This window comes from Schistocerca piceifrons, chromosome 8 (genome assembly GCF_021461385.2).
Source record: "Schistocerca piceifrons isolate TAMUIC-IGC-003096 chromosome 8, iqSchPice1.1, whole genome shotgun sequence".
Classification (NCBI taxonomy): domain Eukaryota; kingdom Metazoa; phylum Arthropoda; class Insecta; order Orthoptera; family Acrididae; genus Schistocerca; species Schistocerca piceifrons.
In genome coordinates this window covers 461,160,127-461,182,083 of record NC_060145.1, presented here as the reverse complement: position 1 = coordinate 461,182,083, position 21,957 = coordinate 461,160,127, and the positions used below count along the sequence as shown (strand labels likewise).

The window sequence follows — 21,957 nt, the reverse complement described above, 5'->3', positions numbered from 1 at the left end:
TTTTTCATTTCCTTAAGCACAATAATGGGACCACACCATAACCACGAGAAACACTTCCATTCCATAACACCACATCTGCCATACTTCATTGTTGGCACTGCGTGATGGCGCACAACATTCTTCAGGCATTCACCAAACCCAAACCCACCCAGTGAATTTACTCACAGTACAGCGTGATTCATTGCTTCAAATCGCTCATTTACAGTCACCCATTGTCCAGAGTCACCGTTTCTTACACTGTGTCAACCATCAAGTGCCACTGACTGCAGAAATGTGTGGCTTATGAGTAACTGCTCGACTATTGTACCATGTTCTTTTTATCTCCCTTCACACAGTCATTGTGCTAGCTAGACTCTAGATCTCACAACTGATTCCTTCTGTTGATTTGATGCGCTTTTTTACAACCACAATTCAAAGTGATCGAAAATCCCTATCCATAACTGCACAATGTCCATCAGGTCTTCATTTAAAGGTGATTGTCGCTACCAGTTTCCACTTCACAGTCACATCACCGACAGTCATCTTGGGCAGCTTTGCAAGTGTTCGAATGTCCCTGATGGATTTATTACTCACGTGACACGCAATGACTGAAGCACACTGGAAATCACCAAACTCTCCTGACTAACCCATTCTGCTGCCACTGCTGCTTACATCATTACCACAAGTTGTCACTCCAAATGGAAGTTAAATGTGCGACGTATAACACCAGTGCTCCTGACAACTTTTCCGGTCATGCACTGGTTAAATTATTTAAATTTTATGAAAGTGACTATATTCACTTACCTACCTCAATTTCAATCATATCTCTTTGCAGTAGTCTGTAAACAAAATTACCGCTGCGCCAAACGAGTCGTCTGGTAGTTAATTCCATTCTCCCAACGTATGGGAGAGGCAGTTTCATGTTACTCATGCCATCACAGTGTGGGAAACCATTGGGTACGACATCAGGTCATGGCTGGTAGTAAATGAGTGGCATAATGGTACGTCATGTACATCCTGCGTCATCGTGCGTTACCTCTCCAGTGGCAGTACTGTGGTGCCGTTCTTAAACAGGGCAGTGCTTGTCCACACATGTATATGAACTGTCTACATGATGCCAAGGTATTTCCATGGCCAGCAAGGACCCTAGATCTGTTCCCAATAGAATGCATGTGGGACCAACTCAGACATCAGCTCTGTCCTACTCCATTGAGTAGGATATCAAGAATCAGTTGAAAGGGTTGTCAGCCAGCTTGCCTCAAGAGAGGACACAATGGCTTTGACACCATTTCCCAACTGAATCAGTGCACGTGTTCAGGCAAGAGGGGGTGCAGTGTTACGTTGAAAAGTGTACCCATACTGCCAAGTTATTTGTAAATTTGACTTCATTAGGTAATCATTGACTAACATCATATGCCCTCTCAACCCGTGAAATTTCATTTAGTATTCCACTTCAGGGTGCTTCACCATGGTCTAGGGGTACCGTCCCAGGTTCAAACCCTGCCACTGCTTAAATTTTGAATAAAAAGCATCAGCATTAGCAGCCAAAGACTTCCTGCATAAGGAGTCACTCTCATTCTGCCAATGGCCTTGTCAAAGAGGATGGAGGAGTGGACAAAGGTTCAGTCACTCTCTTGCCCTCGGTGTGGGAAACTGCCCCTAAGGGCGGAAGAATCAGCAATGATCAATGACATGAGGATCAAGAAGGCAATGGAAACTACTGCATTACAGACACACAATGTTATCCACAGGTCATATGGCCTGTAATTGAGGAAGAGTCACGATGGTCTCTCCATTCCGCAATAATCCCCCATTTGGATCTCCGGGAGGGGACTGGCAAATGAAAGGATGATGTTTTACGAGACAAGGCATGGAATTACAGAAATTTGAATGTGGTAGAGAAGCTAGACAACCTGAAAAGGGAAATGCAAAGGCTCAATCTAAATACAGTGGGAGTCAGTGAAGTGAAATGGAAAGTAGATAACGATTTTTGGTCCGATGAGTATGTTGTAATATCAACAGAGGTGGAAAATGATATAATGGGAGAAGGATTTGTTATGAATATGAAGATGGGGTGGAGAGTTTGTTACTGTGAACAGTTCAGTGATAGGATTGTTCTCATCAGAATCGACAGCAAACAAACACCAACAATAGTTCAGCTTACAACATCGGCACATATACTTGAAGATGAAGAGATAGAGGATACTGAACGTGTAATCCAGTATGTAAAGGGAGACTGAAATGCAGTTGCAGGAGGAGTAAAAGAGAAAGCTACAGAAGAATGTGGGCTTCGGACAGGGAATGAGAGAGGAGGAAGACTAATTGAATTCTGTAATGAATTTTAGCTAGTAATAGTGAATACTCTCTTCAAGAATCACAAGAAAAGGCTGAAAGATATGGTCAGTCAGAGATTCCAAAATCAGATACTGGATTGTAAGGCATACCCAGGGGCAGATGCAAACTCAGATGACAATTTAGTAGTGATGAAGAGTAGACTGAAGTTTGAGAATAGTCAGGAAGAATCAATATGCAAAGAAGTTGGATATGGAAGGACTAAGGACTGAAGAGATGCCCTTGAAGCTGATGACTATGCAGTTGAGCGACCCACAAACCAAACATCACACTAATAGCCCTGTAACACAAGGAACAGCATACAAAACACTAATGTTAGCATTGCATTAAATAAAAACTTGACTGCACTATCTAAATAATAATTTAAAATTTGATGATGCCACTGTGGCTGCAGTACATTAGAACATGTTTTTATAAAACAGAGCTGAAGATGGTCATTATAGACCAAAATCGGTAGTCTGATGTCAAAAAATCTATCTATGACCAAAGACGTGATGTGAAGTAAATTTATAGATGTAATAGTCTATCAGAATTTCTAGAATCATTGGGTGAAGCAGCAACAAAATGTCTATTCACATTGGTGTGTAGAATGTATGAGTCTGGTGAAATACCATCTGACTTCCAGAAAAATATCATCCCCACAGTTGTGAAGCCTGTAGGAGCTGACAAGTGCAAGAATCATCACACAATCAGCTTAACAGCTCATGTATCCAAGTTACTATCAAGAATAATATATAGAAGAATGGAAAAGAAAGTGAGGATGTTTTAGATGATGATCAGTTTGGCCTTAGGAAAGTTAAAGGCACTAGAGAGGCAGTTCTGGCATTGTGGTTGACAGTGGAAACAAAATTAAAGAAAAATCAAGACATATTCATAGAATTTGTCAACTAATTCCTACCATACTCTGATTGTCATCAGACAAAAAGCATTATGGTATCACTTTTTATTATTTTATGGGGTGTGTTATTTGGGTTTATTTAATTTTTAAGGTAATGTTCCATTTGTGTTTTTGTACATTATTTCTTGTTTTATAGGACTGTTGATAATTATTGAAAAATTAAAAGTTGTACAGGCCCTTAATAAAAAACTCCATCAGCAATGACTGATACAATCTTTGTTGTCAGTTTATGTTCATGCACCACTCTCAGATTGTTTGCTAATATGTGACTGTCTGCATCAAAGTATTGCAGTGGCTTAAACTTTCTGAGCGATGAGAATCACATTCTGGAGCAGGAGCTGAATTCGGACCCTTGTCTTTCATAGACACTTCTCTCTCCCTCTTTCCAGACTCTCACTGTTGAGTGAAGAATCATCATCATCATCATCATCATCATCATCCTCTTCTTCTTCTTCTGCATGCATTAATCCAGCAAACTTTTGTGAAATTCAGACTGGATCATTCAAGCTTATCTTTAGTCTGCCAACTGCAGAACCACCTACACTGGGGACTCCACCTGACAAGCCAGGTTTTTGAATGATTTGCCTCCATCTGCCTTCGTCTTGGTAGATTTCCTCCTCAACATGGCATCCAATGCCTCTCCTGGCCTTTCAAGTTATTCTTTAAACTGATCCAGCCACCTCTTTTGTAGAAATCCACTGGCTGTTGTCCTGCTGTGTTCCTGTATGAGTACTGATTGTGAATGACTCTCACTGTGTATGTTTCACACAAGCAGAGCACATCAGTCAGTATGTACTCTGACCCTTCAATGTGTGCACTTCCACTGCACTACAGATCCTGTAATGTAATAACGATGTGGCATGTGATATCGTATGTGTGCAAACAGAAAGAGAACAGAACACTTTTGCAAACTTGTTAGTTTTTGGAATGTAGGTTGTTTTGACAAACTGATCAGTAGCATAGCCTGAAGTTGTAAGGCAAGATGGCGAAGCAGTAGCAAATGCTTTAGTTAATCGCAATTCTCTCTTTATGTGCTTGTTTCTGATCTTGTTTCTCATTGTCTTTCGGAGAGCAGACATAAAAAATTTCATTTTATATGTATGTTGTTCATGTATGTGTTCTTCTGTTATCTATGTAGCTCCCATAGGACGTGATGTGCAGCAGGGAATTTCTGAACATGGCCTGTTTAGTGCATACAGGGACATTCTTTCCCAGCTTGAAATATTTGGATCGTTTGGTTATCATATTCAGAACTTTAAGATCAGTGTTCCCATCACTCACCACAACATTATGAAGATATGTAAATTGTTCACATTCTTGATTTTCTTTACCTCTAAAGATAACTTACATGGAATGGTTGTGCCACTCATTTGCATTGTCTTGTTCTTATTCACAATCAACCTGAACTCTTTCAAGTTTGAGTTCCACAGATCCAGTTTCTTCTGTACCTCCATGTCAGTTTCACCCCAAATGGTAGTTTCATCTGCAATTGCAAGAACATTTTGGTCTTCTTTTCCCTCTTCCTTGACGTCCTTCATTGTGGTATCTGCAGAAATGAAACGGTTTTGTTGCACACCTGTCTTTGTTCCAAACCACTGTGACTTTCTGTGTCCTATTAATATGGTGCTCGCACAGTTATACTCTGTGGAACTTTCAAGGCTTGTACCTTGGAGACAAATTTTGGCAAATATTCTATATGGGATTTTTGTTTTTCATAATATTCTAAGATTTTGTCTTTTAAACTGTAAATGTGGAGTGCCTGACATGTACCTTTCTGTCTCTTTCTTTGTTACCCATACAAATTATCCAATAAATAATATAACAAAAATTGTGCTGCATATTTTACCACACTAGCAATGGCCCACACTTCAGAACTGTACAACCTGCTAGAACTGTCATGGTCTTGTATAGTTTCAGTACTTTTTTCCTTCCATATTGTGTTTGTTGGTGCTGTGTTTATTGTACCATACATTCTATGATATTACTTTTGCTCCAATATCAAGAGGTGACATTGTGAAACCAAGAAAGGTAAATTGGCTGATTATTTTAAGAGATTTGTTATTAATAAACAACTTGCAGCAGACTTGGAATGGCTCACAAAATACCATGTATTCTGTTCCATGCACCTAAACTTCAAAAAAATACCTTTTATTACTATTTTCCAATTCATACAGTATTTGCTGTGTGTGTATATGTTCAAAACTTGTGACTATTAAGATTGTCAGCAAATGAGACACTGAGACAAAGTTGTCACCATTTATATTATTGTCAGAACTTATCTGTGGAAGTTTTGTTTTCCATTCTCAGCTGGGATCTTTAGTATATAAATGCAATAGAATTGGCAACAAATATCAGTCTGTCATATGCCATTGCTGATGTTATAATGTGTTGGCAAGTTTTGATGCAGAACACATTGAGTTGCAGAGTGGTAGATTCATTCTGCTATTACCAGTGATTGATTCATTCTGCTATTACCAGTGATTGATTCATTCTGCTATTGTTGCCTGTGATTGTAGCAAAATTCAAAACAACCTATACAGTTACAAAGTGCGTAGGTTTCGGTAGCCAGTGTTAAATTGAATAAAACAGTACCTTGTAGAATGGTGTCCAGCACATCCAGTGGGATCTATGTGTAAGATTGTTGACCTGCAAAAATGTCAGGTTCATGCATGGCCCTGTCAATCTCTCCCAAGTGTTATGATCAAAGTACATATACTGGTGTCTGAATAAAATGTGATCCGTATAGCATTGTTATTTTTAGCTATTCATTTTACTAAGATAGCAACATTAGGAGGTCATACAATTATTAAATCAGAAATGCATGTCCAGACACTCTGACTACACAGCCTAAATTCTTTGTTCTTAACTTTTTCTGTGATCATTATGAGAAACAGATAATAAAATGGCAGACTTGCTGCACTGACTGCATCCAATACCAGTTTTTTTTAAAATCTACCCAACATGGTTTCCCTGAACAGTGTCATCATTCTTCCATAAATTCTCATTTAAATCCCCTGAGAGCATCCGTAACACTTTGTAGTACATATACCAGTGCATTGCAATCCTAGCAGTGCGTCTTTAAATTCATACAGTGCTTGTTGTCTGCTGCCAAAAGCTGGTGTAACTCAATGGAACAGCATTCTGAATTCATTCCTTAACAGATACACTGCATTTTCCAAGAATCCTCTGGACCAATTTGTCTTTCATGTTATTACAGGGTGGCACAGTTATAAGTAGCCTCACCTTTGAGTTGTTGTTATTGTCGCTGTGGTCTTCAGTCCAAAGACTGGTTTGATTCACCTCTCCAAGCTACTCTATCCTGTACAAGCTCCTTCATCTCTGAGTTACTAGTGCAACCTACATCCTTCTGAATCTGCTTAATGTATTCATCTCTTTGTTTCCCTCTACAGTTTTTACCCTCCACACTTCCCTCCAACATTAAATTGGTTATCCCTTGATGCCTCATAATGTGTCCTATCAACTGATCCTTTCTTCTGGTCAAGTTATGCCACAAATTCCTCTTCTCCCCAATTCTATTCAGTACCTCCTCATCAATCCATCTAACCTTCAGCATTCTTCTGTAGCACCACATTTTGAAAGCTTCTATTCTCTTCTTGTCTAAACTATTTATCACCCATCTCCCACATCCATACATGGCTACACTCCATACAAATACTTTCAGAAAGGACTTCATGACAATTAAATCTATACTCAATGTTAACAAATTTCTTTTCTTCAGAAACTCTTCCCTTGCCATTGCCAGTCTACATTTTATGTCCCCACTACTTCTACCATCATCGGTTATTTTGCTCCTTTGAGTATGAATGCAGTATTTTAGACTTCTGAAATAGAGTACACAGCAACAACAATTATGCAATAATAGATTGTTAGCATTCTTCAGTTTATTTCACTGGTGAAGTTAGGTGTTTCTCTTTGAGGTCTGCAAAATGACTTTTTCAATAGAAGAAAGAATTGAAATTGTGGAAGCATATGTGAAAACAGGTTAGATTAAGAAAACTCACAAAATTTCCAGGGTGAAGTATCCATATAGATGACTATCAGCAGAGAGAGCAATATGGAATCCATATAAAAATTTGCTCACATATGTATTTGTGCAAAATGTAAAATGACAAAGAATTCCTTCAGTATAACCAGAAGTTATTTTAGACATTCTCCAAAGAATTATTCAGAGCCCAAACAAGTTATGCATAAATTGGCCCAACAGGCACATGTCTGTAGGAGTTGCGAGGATATTGAAAAGTCTGAATTTGAAGCCATATTGTGGGACAGTTCTACACAGTTGTGGAAGGATGACAGTCAAAACTTGTAGATTACTGCATGTGGCTTTTGAATAACATTTACAATGATTTAATCAATTATTGACAATATAATTTATTGACACCATAATTTAAATGGATAGGTAAAAAATCTACTCACCAAGTGGTGGCAAGGAAACATACACACACAAAAGGGTTTAAATTTGAGAAACTTTCAGGTATAGTGACTCCTTCTCTTAGCAGAAGAGTTGAAGGGGATGGAAGAAGGGTGAAGGAAAATAACTGGAGAGGTTTAGGGAAAGGAGTACAGTTCAAAAAAGTCACCCAGAACCCAAGGTCAGGGGAGACTTACTGGATGGAATGAGGAAGATAGAATGACTGTTGTGACTGCACCGTATGAGATTTGAAAACCTGAGAGCAATGATTTGTTAGACCCTTTCCATTATATGAGTGGTGAAGCATGCTTTCATTTTCTGGTCATGTGAATTCACAGAACATGAAGTGCTGGCCAACAGAGAACCCTCCATGATGAAAAAATTGGTGTTCAATGTGGTTGCATGTATGGAAATTTTTGATACATTTTGTGCTCAGCTCACTGAACATGAAGGGCAATACTGCCTCTTCCAGCAAGAAGGGGAAACATGCCACACATATAAGGCACCCCTGGGACAATTCCATGTTGTCTTCACTGAGAAACGAACTTTTGGCAAACATTTATGGCCATCATGTGTGCTGGATATAACATCATGTGATTTTTTTCCTGTGAGAACACTTGAAGAGCAAGGTCTATTAAACGAATCCACACACAATACAGAAAGTGAAACACAACAGCAGCCATGAAGTTGCTGTCATTGGTATCTGAACTCTACACTGGGTATATCTGAAAATGCTTAGATGTGCACCTTTGTATATTGATGTTGCAGGTGGTCACTTTCAGCATCTTCTGAAAATGTCTTTTTCAGTGTTTTTTTCATTGTAAATAAATGGTAAGGCCACTTCAGCTCCTGGTTTCTGTAATTTCACTGCATTTCCTTTATACTTTTATCTGTGCCACCCTGCAGTTTCACACTTTGATTCCATTTCATTTCACACCATAGTAAATGAACTCTGTATGACCCACCCCCAGTGCAAATCTTTCAGTTGTCCTGAGTCAACAGCATCCTGCATATCCAGGGGGTCACCCATTCAAATAATAACCAGACCTGATGATGTGTAATTTTGTTGATCAGTTGAGAACCAATGTTTCCAACTACATGAGATGCTGTAGAGGTTTGCCACCAATGTTGTCATGAGTTTCTGCTGTGTCTTTTCTTTGGTTTAATGGCATTATCACACATTCACCCACATTTAGAGATAGCTGTCATTCAGGGAAGTAAGGAGAGCTACTGTCTAATTCTGAATAAAGTTGTTTTGGGCATTACATCCCATCAGTCTGTAAAACTAAGTATGAACTTGTGGTGTGTGTACTGTAAGACCTTTGGTACACACACCATCAGATTATTTGACTTGTAGCTCTAACGAAGTAGGCGAGTGTCAGCAATGTCTCGTGGTCTTATCGTGGCGTGTTTATCTTCTGCCGTTAGGTCATACAATAGAAATGCCACTTGCATGCTTAGAATAGCAGATTGACGGTGACCAACTTTAAACAGAACTTGATTAATTTTCACACACATTTATTAAAATAATAAAAAGTGTAGACATTACGTAACTTGATTCTGGATGCTGTTTACAATTGACAATCTGAAGTTCCTTTGGTCTTGGTACGTTAATCTTATTCTCACATATCTCTGATACTTGACAAAGTGTCTATTCATTTATCTTCATGGCTATGTACAGGATTATGGTAATCTTATTAGGTGCAGACTGAAACTTGAATATAGACTGGTACAGACAAATGCAGACTGACTAATTGGAGGTCTGTACACTCGTTATAATACCTCGCGCGTTCATGTATCACTGCGCGAGTGTGATCCGCATGGAGAAAAGGTTCTATGTCAGCAGCAGTCTCATTGGCTGCGTGACATATTAATCAGCGGAAGCAGAATTTGGTCCCTCTCTAAGGCAGCGCCATCTCATAGTGTGGAGACGGACGAGTGCTGGCCTACGCTGTTGTGCTTAGCGGGGCGTGCTGTAGTGGGAAAGTTGTGTACGCACTGACTATGTGGAACTATGTACACAACAGAACTATAAAATGACTGACTTGTAGCAAAATACTTAAATGAGCAATTTTGAAGGATTTCAGAGATGCTCTACTAGGGATCATAACATGGCAACATTGTTGCACATGCAGAAGTTGTGCGATGGGTTCCTTAGTACCACGGTGAGTGTGGAGTTGAGACTTTCTACTCAACAACCGCAGTTTTATTACCTGATGCCACTATATAGCACTTAGACGACTGCAATCCAGGATCCGTGCAGTGGGTGAGCTCGTGACATCCCCGATGGTATGCTGTGGCAGTGCTGCAGCAGCTTGAAGCACTGGTGTCCTCATTCACCCAGTAGTGTTTCAGCTGCACAGCATAACAATGCTCCTGGCTAGCAAAGGTCGGCTGCAGCACATGGCAGCTGGCAGAAACATGCAGGCACTGTGAGTTGAACCCAGGACCTTCAAAGACTGGCCACAGTGTCGAGCAACAGCACCCACCAGATGACCTTGCCTCGCCGGATTCAGAAAGGTCGGCACTAGCTGACTGCTTGTAGATGAGCACCTTCATCTAATTGTTCACGCTGCTCAGTAAGGCTGGAGTAGGTCAGTTGCACATTCTGGCTCAAAGACACTGTAAGTTGAATGCATGGCACCAAAGGGATGCTGCTACCTGCTGACCTGTTAAGGAGATGTTCGACATACGGGAAACTATTTTTTAAAGCTTTGTTCTGCATTTCAGTGCTTCTATTGTGTATAAAATGCACCTTAATTTAGTTGTCAGGGTTTAGTTGCCAACTGCTTTTTTATGCTCCATAAATTCTTTCACAATCATTGTATTCTTACACACATTGTCAGTTAGTGAAATAATATTCAGACTACTCTTGGTGACCAGAATGTAAGTCGTACTGAGTGCTGAAGTGAGGACTGTAGCAATTTCATTCTCTGTAATATGTTCCTTCTGTGCTGTAAAGCAAGTTGTCATGACAGAAGATTTCCACACTTGTAACCAGGTGATGATGACTGTGACAAATGAGATTTTGATGATCTATGAGTTTCATAAATTATTTTGCACAGTTGTTACAATTCTTATGGTAAGGCCATTCGAGATGCATTTTTCAAGTTTTCTGAAACTTTGACTATCTATACTTGGCTAATTAAATACTGTGCTAAATTCTGAATCCTGTACAAATGTCATTTTTATTATATATGTATCATTCAGCAATCTGTTTTCAGGCTGATGCTATTAATTGCTATTTGTAATTACAAACAACTGTTCTAGTTTTAATTTTTTCAAACAAAGAGAGAGAGAGAGAGAGAGAGAGAGAGAGAGAGAGAGAGAGATATGTGTGGAGACGATGGGGGGGGGGCTGTTGTAAATGATCAGCATGTAGGCATATATACAAAATAATTTGTTAATCATTGTTATGTGCTTTCCATTTATTATAATGTTATGCTACCAAGAACCGACGGAAGATTCTGTTAATACGATAAAATGTGCCACAACAGCACAATTATCCATCTTTTATACTAGATTACTGAGTTAAAAATATTGTGCATATTATCTGTGGAATGTAAAACTAACTAACTACACCACTGGCTGAGAGCAACTGTGATATACCTTCATAAAAAAATATTCACTGATGAGGCAAACTGTCAGTATTTTTGCATCTTTTGTACTTCCAAGCTTAACAGTTTATACTGACGTGGTATGCAGCTTGTGAGATTAATATTACTCTGGTGTGTGTGTGTGTGTGTGTGTGTGTGTGTGTGTGTGTGTGTGTGTATGTGTGTGTGTATGTGTGTGTGTGTGTGTGTGTGTGTGTGTGTGTGTGTTTCATACTTTGCAGCAATTGAAGTGTTGGATATTATTTAGCAGGTGATCAAGCTTTTTGTTGTACAGGAAAGAGGACAAAACCCCTGTCGGATGAAGGTGTGAACAGTAAGTTGGTATTTTGTGCCTTGTGTGGAGAATGGTGTTCCCAATTGCATCACGTGCTGAAGTCTGCTGATTTTAAAAGCACATGCTTCTTGTGTTTTTTGTGTTGATGTTACTGACACTGTCGGATTTAAATTTTTGCGGTTATCATCCCATTGAGTCTATTAATAATCTCTTATTTGGACTGTGTTAATTTGTGTTATAATAAAACTCTGAAGTAAATCTACCTTGTGAGATTATGCAGTCATATTTTTTTCCACATTGTGATTACAAAATTGATGTAACTGTTAATATGTTTATAATTTTTTCTTATTTTTGTGGAAAGATTGTCATTCCTTTAGTGGTACCCCATTTGATAAATGGCTTAACACTGGACTAATTGTAATAAACATAGAATTTACAAGTACTTATCTGAAACCCTTCACCAGCACTTTTTCCAGTTTGGCATGAGCATTTGTGTGTAAGTGTGGCTTCTTTATGTTCTTATCCATGGTAGTGACAAGACATCTCCAACAAGTTTATTGTTAGCATACATAAAAACATAAAATTGATGATAAAATTACATGAAGCTCCAACGTGCTGGATATTTCATATTATAAACTTTTAAGCCTAAAAGACTGTTCACCATAGTTGTCAGCTAATCTCTTGCAGATCTGAACTGTTTTATTATCTAAATTTGTGGCACATTTTTCAGTATTTTGAGACTGTGATATTTTGCTGACCTAACATTATGAAGATGGTAGGTAAAAACTGATACCATTTAAAAAATGTAAATACAATCGGAAATCGATGGTACGGGAAATGGGGTTCACATTGTACTATATTTTCAGGCTGTAGTGGCAAGTTCTCATAGGGACATGAACAGCAAACTGCTGCAACCTTGAACAACATTCAGTCTATAAGCTCATAAATTGTCCACTTCTAAAAAACATAATTTTTATTAAGTGAAAACAATAGTTTTTATGCCTACTGGTATAGCTAATTATTTCACTATTCAAAAGTGTGTTTAGTGTAAGGTGTACCTTGAGTAACAGTAATGGCAAATCTGAAACAATGTGTACATCTTCAAAATTGAGAAGGTGACAAGCAGTACTTTGGCACACCTAGAGATCACACTACTGATATATACAGACTGTGCACACATTCCTTAGCAGACATGAAGGATCACTTTTAAGAAAATGAGTGGCATACAAGCAAATAAGTCATGTTGTTACATGGCACTGTGACAGTATAAAGGTTCTTTCAGTTCTGCTCAGTCTTCTGCAGTCATTCCTCATGACTTCATCTTTAGGGTCAATAATATTCTTAATTTGTTTATATTTTGCACTGACATTCCCTCTCTTCACAGATTTCTCCCAAACACAATACCAGATATCACAGCGGAAAAGGCGTCTAATAGCTTACAGATGACTGATTTTAAACTTGAAAAAGTGACTAACTGTTTCCTTCAAATTGTAAATGAATTTAACACTATAGGACCATGTTAAAGCAGATCCTTTTCATAGTGTCCAACAATGCATGTGTTCCTATTCATATAAGTAAAATGATGCTATCAAATATTGCCTATTTGTGTCACAAACAGACTCTTCATGTTATTTCACATGTATCCCATCTTAGGAACCCAAAACTATCTTCTTCTAAAACTAAAAGGAATGATGTTGCCTCAATTTGTACAAAAGAAATGACAGTTCACACTTAAAAGACGACACCCATCTACAGTTACCATGGCATCATCATTAGTTCCAGCTTTCCAGCCACAGACTTTGTTACATGTGGAAATTCATGGGGTGTCAAATCTGGTAAAAAAGATGAATGTTGCAGCAATTCATGTTTGAAAGAGGAACTCCCTCAATTTTCCCATTGTCAGCTGAATTTTCGTATTGGAAGATGGTTTATTTTACTTTTATTTTGAATGGCATATTCTATTTATGCATTTGTTTCATCCAGGAGGCTTGTGCTAGCCTTTTCATGGTAATGAGTAAAAATAGCTCTTTTTGCATTGCAGGAATATCAGCCATAATCTTAGTATCAGCAAACAGAATTGGCTTCATACTCCTTTTCTTTAGAACCATAACTTCCACCTATTGCTTTCATTGCTGTTTCATTTCTTGCATGAAGTAGTTGAACCATCTTTCATCAACAGTAATAAATTGGGGAACACAGTCAGTCAGGTTACCTTTAAAATACTGGGTGTGCATATTTAAAGTTCCAGTTTCAAAATGCTGTAGAAAGAGAACCATAGCTCAGAATGGCATCAAATTTGAACAGTATATTTTTGGTGCAGGGGACTCTCATATAACATAAAAATTTAACAAAAACTTTGCCAGTAGATGGTGCTGTAAGTGTCTGGACATATATAGGCTTGGCTACAAATGCCAGATCAGTTGCAATATGACAACTATGATTTGAGTTGCACATTACACTATCTGTATTGTTCAGTGTGCAAGACTGCACAAGTTCTGTAGGTGACAGTTCTGGCACTGTTAGTTAGGTAAGCTCATCTACCATATCAATGTCATACCACATTGGATGGGAAAAATCAGTTTGTAATTGTCCTGAGATAAAAAAAAAAAAACAGCATAAAAAGCAAGATTAAATTTGTTTTTAATTGTCTTGACACCAAAAACCACATGAAAAAGCAAAATTACTTTCATTTCAACTTGTCATGAGATTGGCACGAGACATGTTCAGTATGCTGCCCATCAATTTTTGCCACAACCTGAATCTGAGAAATGTTCCACAACAGATCGTAGTGTCCTAGGGATCACATTCGGAATGTTTCATGCAATGTGTGTTTTGAATTCAACTGGAGAACCGAACACATCTTTCAGATAACCACACAGACAGGAGTCACGTGGAAAATTCATCTGCAGCAGCCCCTTCACTGGCTGTGCGAGATGTAGAGGAGTGCCATCTTGCATAAAAATGATCATATCCACACATTCACACAGGTGAAGGCTTGGAATGGCATTGGTGTACAGACTCTCATAGCGTTTACCAGTGACCATATAGGTAACAGGTCCTGAAGGACTCATCATCTTGAAAAAACGTAATCCTACAACAAACAGTGCTGTCAACCCAGACCAAACAGTCACCTTTGTAGAATGGAGAGGTACCATTTGATGTGTGCACAGATTGTCCATTGCCCATATTGTACAGTTCTGTGTATTGACACAGGCTTGGGGATGGAAATGGGCTTTCTGTCCACAGAATGTTCCATTGCCTTTCATTGTCCAGTTCCTGTGTTCAAGAAATTTCAGAGTGAGCTTGCTGGCAGGTCAGCAGGAAGTAGCTCCTGAACATGGGTGACTTTGTATGGATTGTAATGCAGTCTGTTTCATGCTCACAGGCATTTGGAAAATTCCCCATGCACTGCATGTTCGCACACCACTGCTCGACCCCTCCTGCAATGCTGTGTTCACATCTTTGACAGATGTCAGGTCAACTGATTTCCTCCCTCTGCCACACTGCACTTCAAAAGAACTTGTCTTTTTGAATATTGTAATTATTTTCTCCAGACCTTTAGCAGACATAAGGTGAAGGCCTTTTTTCATACCCCTCAGTGTCCTTAACAAAAGAGCTTTACCAGTAGCACGCAATCTGGGAAGACAGTCGTGTTTGGTGTCTTGGAGGCCATGTGCTGCACATCTGTGGTGTGCATATTCTGATGCTTACAGTGCCATCTATTGGTCAAATTTTCGTTTTTTTCCACAACATTTACCCCTGCTTCAATAATATTGTGCTCAAATTTGACGTTATTCTGAGCAATGGTTCTCTTTCTACAGCATTTTGACACTGGAATTTTAATTAAAGACATCATGTAGTCCAAAATTATATGTAAATGCATTTCTGAATTAATTTTTGGTGAGCATTCAACAAATGTGTCATTCAGGTGTATAAAACTTCTTCATGGTTAATTTTTCATATCAACTGTATTGTACACATTTTTCCTTTTGTTGATATGTAGCTACACTTTTGTGGTGTCCTTAAAGTGTTTGAATTCATATGTGGCTACACTTCTTTTGAAGGTGATCACATGTTTCGCAGCTGTTGAAAGTTGAGCAGCTCCTCATAAAATTTTCCCAACTTTGGATGTACTATAATCCAAAACAAAGAATTTTATGATGTATTGATATTTCAGTTTTCAACATAACTACTGTACTTAAAAAAGCTGTATCAACACAATAGTTCCACACATCAGGTTTGACACTTGACTTTTGTTGTTTATGGAATATAAGGAAAATAAATGCTCTTTGATATCGACAAATCTCTAAAAGTCCATGAAATTCTCACCTTGCTCTTACTATCTGACTTATGTCATAATTGAACCCGTGTCCTGTGGATGCTCAGTTGGTGTAAATTTTGAATGTTTGTGTATGTGATGCAAGAAATGATAATTCCTAAACTTTTTAATACAGTGATACATGTTAAATATTGATGCCACAATTCAAGAAAAACAATTTATGTGGCAACACCATTGGAAATACATATTTGGTAATGAACAATGGAACAGAATATTTTTTCACCCACTTGTTAAATACATTGTGTACAAATGATTAAAAGTCTGTACTGTATACAAAGCACTGTCATTTAGTTCACACAACAGATATCATCATCATTTTGTAGTGCAGGTCTACACGATGAACTAATTTTTTTAACAGGCTTTTTGGCTTTGTTGCCAGCACAGGCAAAATGAAAGTGATGAATCTCTGAAACTAAATAATAGTGATTGAGGAAACTTTCAAAAGTAACTAGAACTAAAGAGGAGGGTAAAGTGGTTAACTGACCACGCGTAAATGGTTTGTTAACAATTTATGAAAAATCAAACATCTCATTCTGTCTAGCAGTGACCATTAGAAACAATTGTCTTCCATTAGAAAATGGATTGCCATAAAAATTTGTGGGTCTGACCAATTACAGTGCTTCAAATATTCCTGGGTATGGAAGGTTCTTGCATGAGTACAAAGCACCCAGTTGCACTTCCCTCTAAAATACCATCTTTGCAGCCACTGATGCTATAAAGCTTCAGGAAATAAATGTTTCAAAACTACTGTAGATACTTTGATATTTATGAACTCCACTTTTAATAAAGTTTGAGTGGCATGTTTAGATATGTTGATAGCACAAAATACTTCATGGGAAAACTGCTCCAATAGTTCATTGCAATTCATAAGCAATAGAAAAAAATTGCATATATATTATATGAAAAAGAAACAAGTTTGAAATTCAACTAAGTTGATTTTATTTGATCTTTATAATATTGTGTTTACCATTTTTACAACTGGCAGCATTTCTGAGAACTCCTGTATTTATGTCTGGAGTTACACAGTATATAAACAGAACTGTTGTTTATCATTGTTGTGGGATTGAAACAAACACCTGAAACTGTTTCCATGGTAACCATGTTTAGTCTGTTGAGTATGTAGTCCTCAACTGTGGAAGTACCAGCCAATCTTGTATTGACTATAACTGCTGTTCTCACATTGGCATCTCCTTTATCTTCCTCCTTTCATACAAAGCTACAGCACATTATAAATATTTACTCAAAGCACCAATTATGCACATATGTCTGATAAAAGCTCTGGAGATTCATCACATGTTGATTTGCAAGTTTCCTTTCTGCAGTAACCAAGATGATACTCTCTCTGAATGTGACAAAACCAATGTAACTCAACCACACCCATGAATGTGTCACATGAGAGTAAATGTCCTTCATACTTCCAGAATGAGATATGTGTATTTTAAGAGCTCTGCAGGTAGAGAGACCAGTTGGTGTCCTCAACCTTCGCCACTTATGTTTTTCAAAGAGTGCGCTTGTTAGAGTTCAGAAATCATTTTGATCAGGAGTCTCGAGAAGAACAGTCAAATTCATGATAAACTTGGGAAGCATCTATCAAAAATGGAATACTGCTGCAGGTTCCTTAACAGCACATTTTAATTGATACACACTGTCCCATGGACCACTTCAAGATGCACAGGAAGAGTGTGTGTGAGGTTCTATAAGGTACAGACAGGGATATGGAGCCACGCCAATTCCAGTGCCTTGGCCAGCTGCTCTAGGGCTGGCAGTTGAGGATTCTTGGTGAGAACAGCCCAATTGAGGTGGTCGCACAGATTCTCTATTAGGTTTAAACACAGGTGCTTTGGTAGCCAGGGGAGTACAGAAACTCCTCCCGGTGCTCATCGAGCCATACGTGTACACTGTGAGCTGTGTAACTTGTTGCAGTGTCCTGCTTGCAGATGCCGTTATGCTGAGGAAAAGTAAACTGTGTATATGAGTGGACGTGGTTCCCAAAGATAGGTGCATACTTCTGTTGGTCCATTGTGCCTTCCAGAATGATGGTATCACCCAGGGAATCCCACAAAAATGTTCCCCACGCGACAATAATTCCTCTAGGTTACAAGGTGTTTTCCTTCAGATGTTTCATGCTGTAAACCTCAATGACCATTTGTCTGATGGAGCATAAAATGTGGTTTACCTGAAAAGGCCACCTGTTGCCACTCGGTGGGCATCTAATTGTGGTACTGGTGTTCAAATTCCAAGCCTCATCGCCAATGAGCAGCAGTCGGCATTGGTGCATGAATCGGGCATCTGCTGCACAGGCCTGTACACAGCAACATTTAGGAGACACTTTCAGTAGCCACCTTATTTCATATGGACAGTCAGTTGCTCAACAATTGCACATTTGTTTGACCATATACATCTCCCCCTCATCTATGGCCTGTGGTGCACCACAGTTGTTTCGGCACTAGTTTTGGATAGCACCATTTTGCCATGCACAGTATACTTTAATCACAGTGGCATGCTACCAGTTTGCAAATTTAGCCATTTCAGAAATGCATCTTCCCTTTCCCAAAAAGCCAATGATTGTGCCCTTTTGGACATCAGATAAATCACTCCCTTCCTGCGTTATGACAATGACTGCACTGTTTTCAGCATCCCCCAACATGCTATATGTACCCCCCCCTCCCAATTGTTTCTGCTGTATGTGGCTGGTTATTACATCTTGACATAGAACATAGGTGGTGATCAAACGAAATTGACTGGACCATATTCATAGTTTTATTAGAGATACTCTCTAAGGAATGCAAAATTTGATTGTTTCTAATATCTGCAGTTTTCATTTATCTCCCAAAGTACACACATAAGTCTGTCTTCATGCATTTAGTTAATACCAACTAGACTGCTTGCTTATGAAAAGGAAGGGCATATAATCACTCACCATTTAGATAATCTTCGGAAATTAAGGCATTGTATAAATTTGTGTGTTGCTCTTCCCTTCGATTATATGATGCTTCAAAATTCTTATACTTGGAACCTTGAGACAAACAGCAGCACTTAATGAAAATAATGCCTGCAGAAGCTCTCTGTAAATGCACAATAAATTTGAGTTTGGTACAACAATGGATTTTATTTCCAGAGACATTCTCAAAAGCCTATTATTTCCTCAATGGCAGCCATGAACAGTCTCAAAATAATTCATCCAAAAAGTAAATGTACTATGGCTCCAAGATGGTTGCCTGTCTTTCAATTTAATGCCTCTTCAGCAACTTGTGCCTCAATTTCACGTGTTGTTTTCTGGAGCATCTTCTCATAATCGAGAGCCCGTTGACACACTCGGTAATCTAGAGAGATCATTTGTATTCCTGCCAGTTAAATTATCAGAATTAAATTAAATATCACAGTTTCTACTTATCACTTTTATATTCCTGCAAACCTAACAGTAGTGGTAGCAGTAGTACTATGCACACAGTGAATACATGGCAAAACTACAATCTGAGATTCAGCCCTTGGCCAAACTGAACACAGAGGCACAAAGCCTCTTTGTGTGTGTGCTGTGTAACCATGATGTACAAAATGTACTTACCTTTTTGAGACATTTACGAGGTGTCCTTGTGAGAGAAACATTCAGAACTACTCAAGCTTCTCGCGACATGCACATCAGTTCCCCATCACCAGTGATTACTACAACTACATTAATTCCACTGCAGAACTCTAAATGCCCCTTTCACAACTTGTATATTTCCCCAGGAACTCTGTCATTAATAATAAATTGCCCTGTTATGTATTTTTCATTCATAATGGTGCCGATTTCTCTTACATCATTTGCTGATACTGTTGTTACCCTGTAATAATCTGATCATAAATAAATGTATGTTTCACTAATCATTTTGAGGGCTGAAATTAAGCAGTTTGTCTCTCTTTTCATATCCTCGGTTTCGTTACAATTTATGAACTTTGAGCATCCTATGTCCTGATTCATGTTGTTGTTGTTGTGGTCTTCAGTCCAGAGACTGGTTTGATGCAGTTCTCCATGCTACTCTATCCTGTGCAAGCTTCTTCATCTCCCAGTACCTACTGCAACCTACATCCTTCTGAATCTGCTTAGTGTATTCATCTCTGGGTCTCCCTCTATGATTTTTTACCCTCCACGCTGCCCTCCAATACTAAATTGGTGATCCCTTGATGCCTCAGAATATGCCCTACCAACCGATCCCTTCTTCTAGTCAAGCTGTGCCACAAATTTCTCTTCTCTCCAATTTTATTCAATACCTCCTCATTAGTTATGTGATCTACCCATCTAATCTTCAGCATTCTTCTGTAGCACCACATTTTGAAAGTTTCTATTCTCTTCTTGTGTAAACTATTTATCATCCGCATTTCACTTCCATACATGGCTACGCTCCCTGATTCATGTAATGTGTATATTATCAATTTTTGTTTGAGAACATCTTTCTGGGCAGTCCCCACATTGAGGTGTTAACTGGTTTTTTGTAGTGATTTTCATTCCATTCTAACCTTATACAAATTAATGGTTCTTTAACCAACAGTAAGAGAACACTCTGAACTTCTGTTCCATTTTCATTAGGTTATTGCCAGACTGGGAGTGACTCATTTTGGAATCCTTCAGAGAATAATTGTTGATATTCAGGGATATATACTGGAATGATCATTCAAAGCAAAAAAGTCCATTAAGCATGGACTGTAAAATGCATGTCTTAAGATCTATAAGCAATTGCTCATTAAAGGGATCTGTTTCACATAGCAAAGATGAAGAGCCCATAGCTATTAAGGTATGCATTTTAGACCCTATGTTTACTAGACCTTTTTTGCCTGAAATAATCATTCCTATTCTATCCCTGAGTACTGAATATTTCCATGGGACACTTTTTTTAATTATTATTATTTAAAAGTTAATCAGTGCCAAACCATAGACCCCAATGGCTTTCTTTTACACATGTTATCAGAAGTGAATGCCATTATATTAAATGGGTTGATGTTTAGTGGCTTATTATATAATGTTGAATGTAATTGTCCTATTAGCTTAACATAATGACTTTAGGTTGTCACATATCACACCACATTTACAATTGTTCATTATTTTTAAGTTTTGAGTGACTTTTGTGTGTATATTAGATTTATTCACAAATTTCCTGACTTTTCTTCCAACGCAAACATATAATTTGCTTATATTTAATCTTATCATCCACAGGTTTTTTGCACGACCAAAGAATGAGGCGGAGGGTTTGCTTCTCGGCTCAGATGACCCAGATGATATTGATGTAGACTTCAGTGGCTTTGATAAGAAGAAGCAAGATGTTATACAAATGACACCAGTTTGAGGCTTTGTGTTTCTCAAATGTGTTTCTTGCCATAAAGATAGGTCATTGCAGACTGCAGGGGGCCTGTGTGTTGTCTTGATCCATGATTCGGGCACAGGTGTTCCAACTTAGTCACTAAAAAATTGTACCTCATGTAAATGAAATTCTGGCATTTTCTTGTAATGCTTGTCTTCCTATACTTAAACAGAACAGTTAAGATTACAGAGATGAAACCACATGTAACCTCTAATGTTTGTAAAGTAAAATAAATAACTTATAAGGAAATGGATTTTGTGATGTATTAGTAGTAATTCAGTTGTTTCACAGACCACAGAAACATTGTACTCCTTGTATTAGTTGACCACGATATTATTGCCCATGGGAATGAGGGCACTATGGTCAGCTTATTGACAGTTTATCATGATATTTCATGAGGACATACTGAAAAACTTGATAGTGTATGCACAACTGTTTGAAAGCATTCACAGTGCCATGCATTTTTATGAGTCACCACTATGCTTGTGACCATTATCGGTAACACACAGTGTACAGTAAACGAGAGGCCAAGGGCAATAATATTGTGGTCAGGTAGTAACTAGTGACTACATTTGCAACAGTTTTATTTATTTACAAATGACTTGATTGTGGTAAAAGTGGTTGTATGTACCTATTGCCACAATATCTGGCTGAAAACAGTACTTCTGCTCTTCATCTTAGAAGAAATTATACATGGTAAATCAGCTGTTAAAAGTAGCAAAATCTGGTC

The 21,957-nt window shown here is 38.3% G+C and overlaps 1 protein-coding gene across 5 annotated transcripts in view; it reads left to right on the top strand.

Annotated features, from left to right (window-relative positions):
- Positions 1 to 21,480, top strand: part of LOC124711163 (copper-transporting ATPase 1) — a 524,020-nt gene extending 502,540 nt beyond the window's left edge. For 4 of the 5 annotated variants that reach the window (XM_047241073.1, XM_047241077.1, XM_047241076.1 and 1 more), the window contains one exon: positions 21,083 to 21,480. In XM_047241073.1, coding sequence (XP_047097029.1) covers positions 21,083 to 21,212 — 130 coding nt within the window. In that variant the 3' untranslated portion in view covers positions 21,213 to 21,480. Of the gene's footprint in view, positions 1 to 11,552; positions 11,592 to 21,082 lie in introns of all 5 variants that reach the window. The other variant, XM_047241075.1, reaches the window with a different exon arrangement.
- Positions 21,481 to 21,957: the final 477 nt, after the last annotated feature.